General features: G+C 37.5%; 2 protein-coding genes across 10 annotated transcripts; both read right to left on the bottom strand.

Annotated features, from left to right (window-relative positions):
* Positions 1–3,825: 3,825 nt before the first annotated feature.
* On the bottom strand, positions 3,826–8,296 carry LOC108332494 (uncharacterized). Of its 9 annotated transcripts, none has more exons than XR_008246379.1 (6): positions 7,431–8,296; positions 6,277–6,708; positions 5,862–6,168; positions 4,704–4,921; positions 4,330–4,451; positions 4,137–4,180 (listed from the first exon to the last, which is right to left on the bottom strand). XR_008246379.1 is itself a non-coding variant. In XM_052871418.1 (5 exons), the coding sequence occupies exons 1-5, from the start codon at positions 7,947–7,949 to the stop codon at positions 4,148–4,150; spliced, it is 1,413 nt and encodes a 470-aa protein (XP_052727378.1). In that variant the 5' UTR covers positions 7,950–8,296; the 3' UTR covers positions 3,826–4,147. The 9 variants fall into 9 exon arrangements, 5 of the variants coding, with proteins under 5 accessions (XP_052727378.1, XP_052727377.1, XP_052727376.1 ...); XR_008246378.1 differs by having other exon boundaries at positions 4,704–4,884; positions 7,431–8,292; XM_052871418.1 differs by lacking the exon at positions 4,704–4,921 and having other exon boundaries at positions 3,826–4,180.
* Positions 8,297–11,033: 2,737 nt separating this feature from the next.
* Positions 11,034–11,822, bottom strand: LOC108326949 (uncharacterized). The gene has a single exon (XM_017560586.1). It carries the CDS (start codon positions 11,820–11,822, stop codon positions 11,034–11,036), a length of 789 nt encoding a protein of 262 aa, XP_017416075.1.
* Between the last annotated feature and the right edge of the window lie 3,360 nt (positions 11,823–15,182).

The raw sequence follows: 15,182 nt of genomic DNA, 5'->3' as shown, positions 1-15,182 counted from the left end.
AAGAATCTTATGGGTGAAGACTACTCCCCACTGCTCCCTAAGAGTCTTAGGAGCAAAGTGAACAAGGATATTCACCACCAGAGATTGACAATGTGTCCACCTTTCACTGAGTCACCATCACACAAATATACATTTACATGTCATCACAATCTTATTAAATAACATCTACTTCCCAAATTAGACTCGTATAAAATAATACATCACATACAAACAAGAAGAGAAGAAGAAAATAAAAAAAAAAAAAAAAAAGAACCTTTTGTCTATTATGCGTAACTAGTGTCTACCTAGTGTAATTATACCTTTTGTCTAACACCATCTTCTAACTTAGCACATATAATTAAACTATTAAACACTTTGCCAAACTAGCTTAAACTATACACTCGTCTACCCTTTCAAAACACCACTTCGTATACTTTTGTACCTGTACACATATCGTCTGTTATGTGTATTTATAGTCGGTGTCTAGTGCCAACTCGTCTAATTCTACTCTCAACTTTTTCCATGGTCGTCATGGTATATAAAAAATACTAAACAATTCAATTCTTCCTTTTATTTTATGTGTGTTTCACAACTATCATGTAATATTTATCAGGATTAGGAAACAATGTGTTTCTTATGTGTGACATAACACAATGATTAGCGATTCATGATGATGTAAATGGACAACCCTCTCAGTACATTTTGGAACAAGTAATATATGTAGGGATAAGCGTGAACACTGATATTCTATGTCTACCAAGTTGATCATATGACGAGTGTTCGGAATACATTAACTTTTATATCTATGGATCTGGAATTGGCAATAAAATAGGACTTTATGGTTTTGTTAGATAAGTAACTTGTTTTGGTAGGATATTATATCTCTTTTGTTTTATATGCTTAATGAATTCAATCAATTTCTTCCTTTTCTCTCTATATATATTATGAGTGTGTTTCCTATTAACATCTTTTTCAGTTTACATGAAAAACTTTCACCTTATTAGTAAATATGTTGCAAAATATTTAATTACTGATTTCGTAACATTTATTTCATTCCTCCAAACTTTTAGTATTATGTGTTTTTCTTTTCTATAAGGTTTGTGAACTTAAATAGATAATTACATTTTAAATGACATAATGAAAATAAAAAAAGTGTTATTTTATTACTTGTTGTTAAGAAAACAAAACGAATGTGACAAGTGTATTTCTATAAATTGTTTGCTTATATTGCTATACAATGTTGTTAAAATGTTTAATACCTATTTTGGTCCCTCGATTTATAGGGTCTGTTCAAAGCTGTCCTTCATTTTTTCAAAAGTTCAATAACATCCTATATTTCGCAAAAACTGTGCAAGTTAGTCCTTTTTGGTTACGGCGTTAAAAAAGCTAATGGCAGAGCTGCCCAGCTGGCAAAAAGTTGATGACTTGTGCACTCATTACTGACGTGGCACTGTCAGCTGTTTTTGAATCATAAGTATAACGAGGTGGCAAGGATGTTGCTGGTTCCGAAGTTGGGTACGAGCTAGCGGTGGAGCTGCGGTAGGCGAGGGTGTTTGTTAAGACGACGAAGGACAAACCGCAGGCGGAAGATTGGGCCCTAAAGAGGCAGATGATTCATTCCATGAGAAGAGGAATTGATTGCCTGTTTTTTGTTTAAGATGATTCAGATTTTTCGGATATGTTGAGGAGGTCAAGGGAGGCAAATTTGGGGACTGTGGTGGTGGGTGATTGGGATAGGGCTTTGGGGAGGCATGCGGATTTGTGGGTGCCATGGATGGGGTTGAGAATGGGTTGTTGCTGTTGATCTTCTCATCTATTGATAACAAAATGTAGTTCAAGTTGTAACCCAGTAATGCACTTCTTTGGTGAGTGATTGGGAAGATGTACAAAACTTCACTCCATCAAGGTTCCAGAGAAAATCGCACACTCTTTAAAACGCACCAACGTAGAAAGAAAGAAAGAAAAACGCAGAACTCAAGAACATCCCAATAAATTCCAACAATGCCGTTTTTTCTTTAACACCCTTTCATTTTCTTCCATCAAGAACCTGTTTTGCCAGCGACCCATTACTTTAATGCTTCCCTTTCGCTTTAGAGTCATCGTTTCCTTTCTCATTCTCTACCTCCTTTTTTCCCCGTTCTTCTGTCTCAAAATTCGCTTTTTTTCAACCACCGAAGACGACGACTCGTTCTTCCACTACGCCGAGGCACCAGGGTACCAAAATGGGGCGGACTGCCCCATTTCCTCCACCCACACCGCTATCCCCTCGTGCGACCCGTCTCTGGTCCACATCGCCATGACCCTCGACTCCAGCTACCTTCGCGGCCCCATCGCCACTGTGCACTCCGTTCTTCGCCACTCCTCGTGCTCGGAAAGCATGTTCTTCCACTTCGTCGCAGCGGAGTTTGACCCGACAAGCCCGCGGGTCTTGACCCGCCTCATTCGTTCCATCTTCCCCTCTCTAAACTTCAAAGTCTACATCTTTAGAGAAGACACAATGATTAACCTAATCTCGTCTTCAATCCGACTGGCCTTGGAAAACCCGTTGAGGAGTTCTAGAACGACCCTTTACTCTCTTGCGTGTTCTCTTCTCGAAAGCCTTTTTATTTCAACACTGGAGTGATGGGGATGGATTTGGTGTGGTGGAGGGAGGGGAACTAGAGGAAGAGGATTGAGAACTGGATGGAACTGCAGAAGAAAAAGAGGATTTATGATTTGTGATTGAGAACTGGATGGAATTGCTGTTGACGCCCAGGGTTCTGCAAAGATGGAATCTACCCTAGACTGAGGATGTACAGAAGTGTGCTTGGATTCAGATACTTAATTGCCACATCGATTTATTAGTTGCTACATAACTGGACACATAATTTATTATTAGCTAACGTGGACATTATGCCGTTAGATTTTTAACGCCGTTAGTAAAAAGGATAAACTTGAACCATTTTTTCAAAATATAGGACGTTAGTGAACTTTTGAAAAAAGGGAGGACAACTTTGAACATACCCTACAAACCAAAGGACCAAAATAGGTATTAAACCTTGTTAAAAAATCACTCTATTTTTTCTTTTTAGTTTAAAGAAAAGTCGAGAGGTATTTGAAAAATAGTAAGTAAAATCGAGAGGCACTGCAATCAAGAAATGTTGATAAAAATTTTAGCACAACATACTTTTCTTGCTTAAAATTGTCTGAAATTCATAATTTCTCCAATCCCTTGCCATTTTTCTAATGTTTAATTAGCTTATAATAAAATAAAATTAATATTTAAAAAAGCCATATAAATGAACTTTTACAAATTGTTCTATTGGTAATGAAAAAGTAACTGTTTTTCAGAAATATGAGAATTCATCTAAATATATCCAAAGTCCCGATAAATTATTGAATAATTTGGGTTTTAAAATGTTTTTCATTACTGCAAATTAGTGAGATTAATTCTAATTCCTACAAAAAAAACATAGTTTTCATTCTTTTAAAAGTTAAAAATTTGTCTTTGGTACCATTATGTAAAACTTAATAACAATTTATATGCTTAAAAGATCAATTGACCATTCTAAACAATGTTAACTTGTTTGATTCATACGAAAATATTCATTTCAAATTTGGAGTATTTAAAGTAAAACAAAAAATAGAAAGATCAATTGCAGATTTACTCATTTTATAGAAATTAAAATCCATAATTTTAAAGTTTAAAACAAAATCTCACTTTACAAACGATTACCGAATATTAAATAAAAAACGAGTGAAATTTCAGTTAAAAAGAAATTAACAACTTTCGAAAGGAAAATGAAAGAGAGTGGTCTTTACGATTCAGGCAAACATAATTTTTCCTCACTTAAAGGCAATCTATTTGTATGATGAAGTATAGATAAAGGTTCGTTTGCTATAAACATCTTACAAGCTGATCGGCACCCGGTCAATTCAATATATTGTCCATTACATGTTATAAATCGCCCTAACAATATCTCAAACAATAATAAAAAAAATGCTGTAAACTAACTACATCAGAATTTTCAAACAACATTACTTGGTTGGTAATATCACTGTCCACCAAGACTTGCGCACACAGCGCATTGGCCCTTAGTGTAAGAGCAAAAGTTACACGCATTCAACCAAAGAACGCACTTATAAGAGCCACAAATGTCCAGAGAAAGGGGAGACTCTTCTACAAATATCATCCTTCCATTTCAAATGAGATGGTGCACACCTATATTTAAGAATCAAAACAATGAGAAAGACTGCTTCGATGAGCCCAAGTATGTTGAATTTAAGGAAAAGTTGTTTGCTTGCCTATTGTGCTAATTAATTAGTTACAAGATCAAACAAACGCGTAAGGGAGGAATAAGAATCACGAACAGAATTTGGAGATGAAATTTGTGTTGCTGGGAATTGGGGAAGAGGCCAAAGGGCATATTTGACAGCGACACCAGAAATCTCATGATCAAGGGTCTGCTTCTTTGCTGTGTGCATGCAACATTCTGAAACAGAAGTAATTATTAGAACTCCAAGCGTCAATAGTCCCAGCTAATCTTTATGTGATGTGTAACCGAGTTTGTCAATTTACGAGACTTAAAAACTCATGTTTTTTGCTACATGGTGATCATTTGAAACTGGTATCTCAGGTCATGTAATAATTTCTCCTGGCACAGCATATAAATTCAGTATCCTTGGTCCCCAGGAAGAATTATGGCTATTAGTTGAGGGCTTTCAATCAAAATGAAAATCATAACCTGAAAGACCTAAAACGAAAGGCTTCTTTGGTCAGTTGCAAATATTATCCTTAGATTAGCGTCTGACCAAGAACAAAGGTAACCAGACTTAATTCAAGGAAAAATATCGTGTTGACTAGAGACCGATCCACTGTCCATCCAAATATTGTTATTCCTCCTGGATTTGTCTGCAAATACATCACTGCATATTTGAAGAAAACAATAAGCATGAAATCCTCCTGGTGGACACAAAACAGGCTCACAGCTCAGGTTCCAGTTTTGAAACCAGAAAGAACAAGATTTCTCAACTTGAAAATAAATTCCAAAAGTAGTTACATACAAGTTGTGTGTGTGATTTAGCATGCTGCCATGATATATTAAATAAAGTCATGCATATATGAAACAGAAAATTCAGTACACTAATCTCACAAAATGAGAAAATTCACATTTGCAAAAATAGTGATTTATGTGGTAATTATTATGAGGACAACGGAATGGCCTAGTAATAGTAATCCACATATGCAAATTGAACCTTTAGGCTTTCAATATTTTCTAGAGATGGCAAGTTTATTGCACATATGGGAGATGATTCTAAAAAAGCTAATTTGCTAATCTAATCAGATGTATCATAATAAATGTAGGCAGCCATTTTAAGCTAATATTGGTTCGTGAACACAAGAGATAATAATGCAAATGATTATCGATCAGATATAACCTTTAGAGAAAATTAGCAGAGATACGTTTTTCCTTCTCTTAGACAATGTTAGATACCTCTTTCACTGGACCAAATATTTTCAGTATGCCTTGATGTACAAGATAAACACAGCTTTCACAATATATTTAATCACAAAACTTAGTAAAACCAGAAAACTACACTCTAACATAAAATTTCCTTGGATCCTAGTTCTGATTTTAATTATCTGTCGTTGAAGTATTATCTCATCTCAATTTGGCCTTCCAAGGCAAGACTCCTATACCCTTCACAGCATTTAGTGTAACATTATCAGATTATTTTATGTCCCCGTGTAAGATGAAATTATAAGAAATTATAAGAAATTATAAGATAGAGCCACCAAGGAAGCATATATGATAATATGATGTTTTTATAAACGTTTTATTTTTTTATCACGAACGAGAAAAAATGTAAAATTGATCTCTTTACAGACAGGAAATACATACCAAAAGCTTGTCTCTTGTGATGTGAAGACACATAAGAAGTCCATTGGGTATTAGAAAACATTCCAGCATAATCCATTGACTCTAGATCACTTTCAGAATAGTCTAAATGTATAGCATTCAAATGGTTTGCAGCCTCCAATGTCCCAGCACTAGCAGAGCTCCTCAATTGTGGTGCATCAGAAGATGTGCATGTTAGCATTGCATGCCACCTGCTTGCAAGGGAAACAATGCCTTGAGCTCTATGAGAAATTCTTGTTGCGGCATGCAAACAAATGATGATGCCCACCACCTGAACAAGTGTGGATACCTGAAAGAAAAAAGAACGAAAAAAAAGAACAAAATGAATGGTAAAATGAAAGAAACTAGTTCATTAAATCTAAATGCATAAACACTTTGAACCTAGATCAGAACTTACAGCAAAGTCTCCACCATTAATGAATGTAAGCATCTCACCATAACCAGTGACCTGCAAAAGCGTCACAACCTGGCTAGCTGTGACAACCAAGAACTCAAGAAGCAGATAGATTCGGAACCTATGACTTATTTTGGAGAGATGATAACGCAACCGAATGTGCTCTTCCATAAAAACTAAAACATCACTTTCCCTTTGCAAGAGTTTCCCATAATCATCAAAATGGATCACTTGCAAACTGCAGACCAAGTGAAATAAAATGCAGGCTGACAGAGAAATTGTACTCATATAAGTCCAGGATATAATCAAAGCTGATAGAATAGCGAATGAAAGCAACCAGGACCCATGTTGAACATAGAAAATGCGAATGATTTCTCGAGCGGTCTTCAGAAGGAAACATGGCAAAACCCACAGAAAAAGCAAGCGCATAGATCCCTATTTACAGGAAAAGCAAAGTTTAATATGCATAAAATTTGACCCTACGAATTAATCAGAAATCGCATAGTATCACTTTGTAAGGTAGTTTCTACAGAAGATATCGTAGTGAACTAGCCTTGTGTTCACCAATAAAATTGGAAGTTCCACTTCGGAAATCTATGTTGACATTTAATCAATCTTTTATCATAAAAAATCCAGAAGTAATCTATGTTGGCATTTAATGATCAATGATCTTTTATTATACAAATTCCTGAAGTGAAACTCTAATTTTGATTGAAAAAAAACTCTGAAACTGTGTAAGTCGTTCATTATCTATTCTAAAAAAATTAAAAATAAAATAAAATAAACATTTTAGATCTGCTTGACGAGGAATGGAAGAATAATAAGGAATAATAACATGTTTGTACAAACGAACAAGGAAGAACCGAAACAATACAAGATAACATTCAACGATTTGACTCCTTTCATTTTGAAAAGTTCTCAAATAAAGCAAATGCTCAATAATAATAATAATAATAATGATAATAATAATAATAATAATAGAACAAAGAGCAACAAATTCTGGTTTCGAGCAAAATCAATGACCACGCCAAATACAATAAAAAAAAAACAAAGTTTATCACCAAAAACTCGAATCAAATAAAGCATCAAGCACGCAAGTAAAGTAGAGGAGAAACAGAGCAATTATCGCTGGAGCTAGCAAAAAAAAGGAAACCGACCGAAATCTGAGCGACATAGTCGCGGTGAAAGCAATGCATCTTTCCGGAGTAGCGGTCGACGAAGAGGAACCTGCGGAGACCGTACTTGCGGAGGTTGTGAGAGAGACAGATCAAGGATACGGCGGCGAGAGTCGCCTGAAACGCCACGATCACCATTTCAAAGCTCTGAATCTCATACCTATCGCACTCCACGCACTTACACATGGACAGCGCCACAAGTGGCGCCGCCACTCCAACCGCCGCAAACACGCTCCACGAAACCACCAAAGTCAACACCGAGTGCTGGTTGAACCCTAACAGCGTCAGAAACCACTCCAACCGCGCCAAGCTCTCCTCCACTTCACTCTCCTCCTCCACCTCATGGTCATCGTCACCATCATCGTTCTCCTTATTATCATTATTATTGCTGTTAGTATTAGTATCCCCATTTTGCTCTGCTTGTTGTTGATGTTGAATTGAAATTAGAAGCGGGGTTTGACTCTCAGAGGGTTCTTCTGTTTGTATTAGCAGATTAGTCATCTGTGTTCTGTTGCGGATCCTCTACCCCCTATAAGCGTATCTTAGTAGGGTAGGAGTGAGCTTCTTAAATTCACCCACCTACCTAATACCTTCTTCCTTCATTCTCAGCAAAGGAATCGCTTCGAGAACACACCTGCATACTCTGTTGCGTGGGATCAAATGCAATCTGCAACGTCTACTGACGCGTGGCATCTTAAGGAAACTCTGAGCCGTTGGATGAAGCGAAGAAAGGTCTCCACCGGGAGAATCAGAGGAAACGGTGAATTGCCCGTGAGAGAGCGCATTTTTAAATTGCTGGTTTCTTAACAAGTTATCAAACTCTCTGACGTGGGAAACAGGACTCAATTATTTCTTTATTTTTCATACCCCTCTTTTTAAGATTAATAATGCACCTGTCTACCTGTTTTTTTCTTTTTAAATTAAGAAACATTACTGAACAACTTAAATATATTTATCAAAATTTTATAATTTATTTAATACCTTGAATATAAATTATTATTTTTAAAATATCTTGGAACATATTTGTAAAATAAATAAAATTCTAAAAAGCATGATGAAGCTATATATTATTAGTGCTTCCTTAAAAATATAGCATCCTTCTAAATAAAAAAGTTACGAAGAAAGAGGAGACCGTACATAAAATGAAGGGAAATAACCCAATCTTAATTTTCTTATCTAAGCGTCATGCGAAAATGGTGAAGAAAGACATAAACAAAACGCAAATTAGACCTTGCCAGCAAAATCAGGATTATTTTCTCCATCTATATTAATTAATCTGTAAAGGTGATAACGTTTCTTTTATAGTTAATTTCAATATGCATATGTTTCATATACTTTATCCCCTTTTAACTTGGAAGACATACGAAATGGATATTTATAAGACTAGAGAAGATTTAATAAATGATATATGTATTATTTTTATCAATATAAGGTTAAAATATAATTAGGTTTTATTAAATAGATTTAAAAAAAAATTGTCGATCTCTTTAAAAAGCCTTTTTCCTCGATCCTTTCTAAATTCTCATATTCATCTTTTATCAATTAGAATAAGTTCCTTTTTTATTTTATTTTTTAAAAATTGATTTTTTTTTCTGTCGAGTTTGGAAAACTACATTTGATTCCATCATTTTCTATTTTGGTTTCTAAATATTGGTGACTTTTGTAGTAAAATCATATCACTCATTTGAGGTTATTATTATATAAATAGAATCACTTGACGAGTGGAATATGAGGAAGAAATTGTAGAGTTGTAGGTGTTCAACCTGAAGGTAAGAAAAGTTAGAAATAATGTTATGAGTTGTAGTATGAGTTTAACCTGAAGGACGTAAATAGGGCGTATTGTAGTATGAGTTGAATCTATCTTTACCTCAAACCTAAACCCTTATTTATAGAGTTTAAAGGAATCTAACAAATTAATTTACCTCTTAATGGTCATTAATGTAAATCTTAATTGTTTAACGGTAGCCGTTATCACATTCATTGTGCGTTAACTCTACTCAATAGTTGTCGAGACCGAACGTATGCGAAGCAGGTCGAGACCGAACGGATGCGAAGCTGGTCGAGACCGATCAGTAGCTGGTCGAGACCAATCGGTAGCCTATGAGCCCATAGTAACATCAATAGTTGTCGAGCCCGAACGGATGCGAAGCTGGTTGAGACCGATCGGTAGTTGGTCGAGACCGATCGATAGCCTATGAGCCCATAGTAACATAAGCCCCCCAAGTCCGAGTTAGTCGTTCGGCTTTAGCCAAATGGTGAACTATAGGACTTATGAGTTTGAGGGAGGTTGTTCTCATTGTATTAAGGGGTTTGCTCTACGTGTGCTTCAAGTCGTTATATCCTATTTGTGCCGAACAGTTCCATGTATTGAATTTGGCCGCATGCTCGACAGTCCTTGTTATCAGAGTTGCCTAATTGATGAGTGAGAACCGCTCGGTTGAGAGGGATTTTCTTCTCGGTCTTTGGCTTCAACTTTGACGAGAGGGTTTTTTCTCTTGGCCGAGTGGGACTTACCGCTCGGTCTTTGTTTTCAACTTTGACGAGAGGGATTTACCTCTCGGTTGTGATTTGCCGTATCATGTTACCTGTACTGAAGAAATATAACAACTCAAAATTTGATATGGTGAGAGAGAATACAGAACTAATGTCAGAATAGGTTGTTATAAGACCGGTCAGTCAATCAAACAAGATCGTTAGGTCTTCACTCTTTAGAGGAATTTACCTCTTCACCGAGTAGGATTTTACCGCTCGGTCTTCAAATCTTTATAGAGGAATTTACCTCTTCGCCGAGTGGGGTTAACCATTCAGTCTTCAAATCTTTATAGAGGAATTTACCTCTTGGCCGAGTGGGATTTACCGCTCGGTCTTCAAATCTTTATAGAGGAATTTACCTCTTCGCCGAGTGGGATTTACCGCTCAGTCTTCGAATCTTCAACTTTGTTGAGGGGTTTACCTCTTAGCCGAGCGGGATTTACCGCTCGGTCTTCAAATCTTTATAGAGGAATTTACCTCTTTGCCGAGTGGGTTTTACCGCTCGGTCTTCAAATCTTTATAGAGGAATTTACCTCTTCGCCGAGTGGGATTTACCGCTCGGTCTTCAAATCTTTATAGAGGAATTTACCTCTTCGCCGAGTGGGGTTTACCGCTCGGTCTTCGAATCTTCAACTTTGTCAAGAAGGATTTATGTACCTCTTGGCCGAGCGGAATTTACCGCTCGATCTTAATCTTCTTGCTCTTTGAGAGACTTTTTCGTTGAATATGATTTTGCTTAGCAACTTTGGGAGCGATTGGTTGGGCCTAAATTGGACCTTATTTATTCTATAATAAGAGCGTAATGACAAAAGTCTAAATCAAGTGAAACTAAATTTAACCATGACATTAATAGAGTTTTGGAGGTTTCTCCTTAGTTGATAAATCCACGAAACGACCGTTCCCGATGACGACTGGGACTGCGACTATAGCCCCGCCCTCGCTCGTCTTTCCTCATTGCCCGCTCGGGGCTTCTTCGCGTATATCCCTCCTTGGGGAGGTCGTATCTTGCTTCCTTTATAAACCTACGGAGATGTCCCGCCCGGATAAGATTTTCTATTTCATTTTTAACGTGATGCAGTCTTCTGTAGTATGTCCATGGTTTTGATGGTACCGACAACTCTTCCTTTCATCCACGTTTCTTGGAGATGGTTTCCTCCGGGGTGTGAGAAGTTCTGCGCTAAGGGCTTCTTCGAGAACTTTTTCCCTAGGTGCATCGAGGGTTGTATAATGGTGAAACTTGAATGGCCGGGGAAACTCCCTATTCTTATCGTTATTGTCGAACGGTCGTTTGCCGTCCTTTCTACTTCCACCCACATCAGCCTCTTGCTGCCATTTCCTTTGCGACAATTGCATTTCCTCCATACGGATGAACTCAGATGCTCGCTCTTGGAGCTCCTCCATAGTTTTTGGCGGTCGTGCATACAATTTTTCTGCAAAATATCCTGGCCTCATACACGAAGGTAAATTATTGATAATAAAAGATTGATCTATCTCTCTAACCCGTCGTGCAATTTCAGTATACCTCTTCATAAAAGCCTTCAAAGTTTCTCCTTTCTCCTGCTTAGTATTTATTAAATCCGCCGGTGTCACCTCCTGTTTCCGATTGGATGCGTATTGTCTCCTAAAGAGGTTTTCCACCGTAGCGAAACAATCCACTGTGTTGGGAGGAAGAGTGTTATACCATTCCAATGCCTCTTCCTTAAGTGATAACGAGAAGGCTCTGCACATGATCGGGTCGCTGTCTGTATAGAATATCATTGCATTACCGAACATCCTTAAGTGATTATCCGGATCATCCGTACCATCATACTTATCCAATACGAGGGGAGTCTTTTCTGGCATTGGGGTTTGCATGATGGTCGCCGTGAAGGGCAATAAACTGGTAGGCCGAGCGATCTGCAAGGGTGTTGGTTCCCTTCTAGCCTAACCGTTCGGGTTGGCGTGATTATGGCTTGCCTCATTAGCATTCTCTCGATTCGAGGCGGACCGCTCGGGAGGTTCCCGTTTGGCCCTTAGCGCCCCGATCTCCTCCTCATGCCTCCGCCGCATCTCTTGCTGCGCATGCGCCTGCGCTTGTATAGTCTGCGCCTGTGCCTCAATCTGGGCCTATAACTCTCTTATTAAATCTCTGGCGCTCTGCTCCTCCATATTTCTTGTGGTCACCATTGGGTGTCTTCAGCTTGCCCTCGACCCACGGTGCGCTTTGCTGGTCGGCTTCCAGTTTGGACCGATCGGTCACCTTCAATATTGGCCGCTCGGTGAACTTCAGTCTTGACCGCTCAGTCACCCTCTTTGTAAAAGAGGGGAGGTACCTGCAAAAGGAACTCCGACGCTCAAGTTAGGAGCGGTTTTATGAACTGTTTGTTATAGTTAAATATTGAAGTCCTAATAGGACGTAAATAGGGCGTATTGTAGTATGAGTTGAATCTATCTTTACCTCAAACCTAAACCCTTATTTATAGAGTTTAAAGGAATCTGACAAATTAATTTACCTCTTAATGATCATTAATGCAAACCTTAATTGTTTAACGGTAGCCGTTATCACATTCATTGTGCGTTAACTCTGCTCAATAGTTGTCGAGACCGAACGGATGCGAAGCTGGTCGAGACCGATTGGTAGTTGGTCGAGACCGATTGGTAGCTGGTCGAGACCGATCGGTAGCCTATGAGCCCATAGTAACATCAATAGTTGTCGAGCCCGAACGGATGCGAAGCTGGTTGAGACCGATCGGTAGCTGGTCGAGACCGATCGGTAGCCTATGAGCCCATAGTAACAGTACAGAATGATGAATTGATTGTGTAATTTTATGAATCTTTGTATGTTGAGATTTCTTTATATCGTGATACTATAAAGTTTTTGTTTAAATGAGATTATTTGAGTTATAAAATAATGTTTTAGTATAAAAAGAACAGGAGTAGACAACTTAATTGAAGTATCTTGATATAGAAAAATTAAGTTATATATTTATGTTGATGCAGTGTTGGGCATCACACATCATGGGCTGATTCGTAAATCTCAAGTTAGAGAGCTCTGATGGAGGTTGTGTCGGGTGCCATTCCTACACCATCGGGCGCCATTCCAATGTAGTTGGAACCCACTATACAATAAGCTCTAGTGGTCTCAGCGTTGGGTTGTGTGATGAGACCACTCGACACCATCTTAACATAGAGCATCAAGGGTTGTTGGCGCTAGGTGCTTGGAATTGTCGATAGACACTAGGATTTTTGAAATTAGTGGCCATTAGAGTTGTTAGCATTGGGAGTCATGATGATGTCATTGGGTGTTACCCTATTGTGTTCTTTACATTGATTTGATTATGTTATATGAGTTTTATTTTTTATTATAAGGGTTCCTAAGTAAGAGATAGAAATCTCCAAGGCTAAGATGCAATTAATTAAGTAACGTATGAAGTGTATTGATGGAATGACTTGTATTAAAACTATAATGACTCAATGAAGTGTTTGACTCAGAGAAAAATACTTAGAGTGAGAATTGAAGGAGGTCATTGTTGTGAGTTCAACTTTATGGTTGAACTTACATACATATGATTTACCCTATTTTACCAATTTGAATTAGGTAAGTATAATAGGTGCATGGTGCTAGAGTTTAATTAGTACACTAAGACCTCCATGTTGGTATCGGCGAGTCACGCAGCGGAATAAAAAATTGATTAAGAGTGGAAAGCGTGTAGTGGTAAATAAACAAGATAAAATGGTCCGTTTTAAACTCTTGTATTTCTTTGAAGACTTTTATCAAATAGTTGATATGCTAAGGAGTAAGGGTTCAAGAAAATCAACACAAATTTTATCCAGGTTCGAATCAAAAGATTCTACGTCCAATCATTAATCACTATGAATAGTGATTAACCTTTTTCATTAAAATATGGTTTGCAGATTACAATCAGATAATAAAAATAAACAAAGAATAGAAAACACCTTCCTTCGACAAACGAACAGAAGAACCTTCCTTCGACAAACGAATGGAAGAACCTTCCTTCGACAAACGAATGGAAGAAACCCACTCAGCCAACTTGAAGAGAACTGCTCCGACCTTAGACTCACTAAGCGCGAGCTTCTCCTATTCACAAGACTTGACTTGAGCAACACTATACTTGAGAACTTCCTCACACAAAACTGTATTCTCAAATGGCATAGATGCTTTACTAAGAGTTTGAAAAGAGTATATATAGCCTAGAGGTCAGAATTTAAAAAGACAGCTCTCAATTGCCAATGATAATCGATTATTCGTGTCCGTTATGGGGTTTTCAAAATGTGATAATCGATTATCCCGAGGAATAATCAATTATCTACGAGACTTGGGCAATACTGATTCAGACTAGAATAATCGATTATTCCGAGCAATAATCAATTATTTGCGCAAACAATGGTTTTCCAACTAAGCTTGTGATAATCGATTATCTGCGCAAGCTTTCTAAAGACAGAAAAACTTCTAAGTGTTTACATAAACAAAATTATTCCTATTACAATTTATTCTACATAAATGCTTTTAATTAATTTACAACTAGAGTCTTTAAGTTCTTCATCTTGTAGCATCATCAAAACCATAACATCTTCAAGACATCAATGCTCCTCATTTGTAACACCCCAAAGGTCTTCTTCAATTATCATGTTTGTGAAAGATTGAATATATGTGTTAAGCAAGCCTTTTTAGCCATGTTAAGGCTAACAGAACCAAAATTCCTCTCAACAGGAAGGAATTGACAACACAAAAACATATGCTCCTATAATAAGATTATAAGTCATTCACATACTCTTATCATTTGCAGCGTTCAAGAAAATCAAGCTTTATCAAATGGACGTCAAGAATGCATTCTTAAACGGCGACAATAACGAAGAAGTGTACATAGAGCCACCCCTAGGGTTTGAGTGCAAAGCTAATCCTACACACGTCTTCAGACTTAACAAAGCCTTATATGGACTAAAACAAGCTCTCAGAGCTTGGTATGAAAGGTTAAGTCTCTTCCTTATAAGGAATGGTTTCATAAGAGGTCAAGTAGACACCACGTTCTTCAGGAAGAATGTCAATCAAAGCTTCATAGTCATTTAGAAAGATGTTGATGACATTATCTTTGGTGCTACTGATGAAAAGTTATGCCAAGACTTCTCGAAAATGATGCAGGAAGAATTTGAGATGAGAATGATGGGCGAGCTAATATTCTTTCTTGGACTACAAATCAAGTA

Source organism: Vigna angularis, chromosome 1, assembly GCF_016808095.1.
Source record: "Vigna angularis cultivar LongXiaoDou No.4 chromosome 1, ASM1680809v1, whole genome shotgun sequence".
In the NCBI taxonomy this organism is placed as follows: Eukaryota; Viridiplantae; Streptophyta; class Magnoliopsida; order Fabales; family Fabaceae; genus Vigna; species Vigna angularis.
Note: the sequence above shows the minus strand (reverse complement) of the source record. Positions and strands in the feature narration are given on the sequence as shown.

Coding starts and splice junctions, on each gene's coding strand:
- LOC108332494 (XM_052871417.1), bottom strand. CDS start 7,949: ATGACTAATCTGCTAATACAAACAGAAGAACCCTCTGAGAGTCAAACC. Junction 6,709..7,430: donor ACTATGTCGCTCAGATTTCG/GTCGGTTTCCTT, acceptor TCCTGTAAATAG/GGATCTATGCGCTTGCTTTT. Junction 4,452..5,861: donor TCACAAGAGACAAGCTTTTG/GTATGTATTTCC, acceptor CTTCTGTTTCAG/AATGTTGCATGCACACAGCA.
- LOC108326949 (XM_017560586.1), bottom strand. CDS start 11,822: ATGCCAGAAAAGACTCCCCTCGTATTGGATAAGTATGATGGTACGGAT.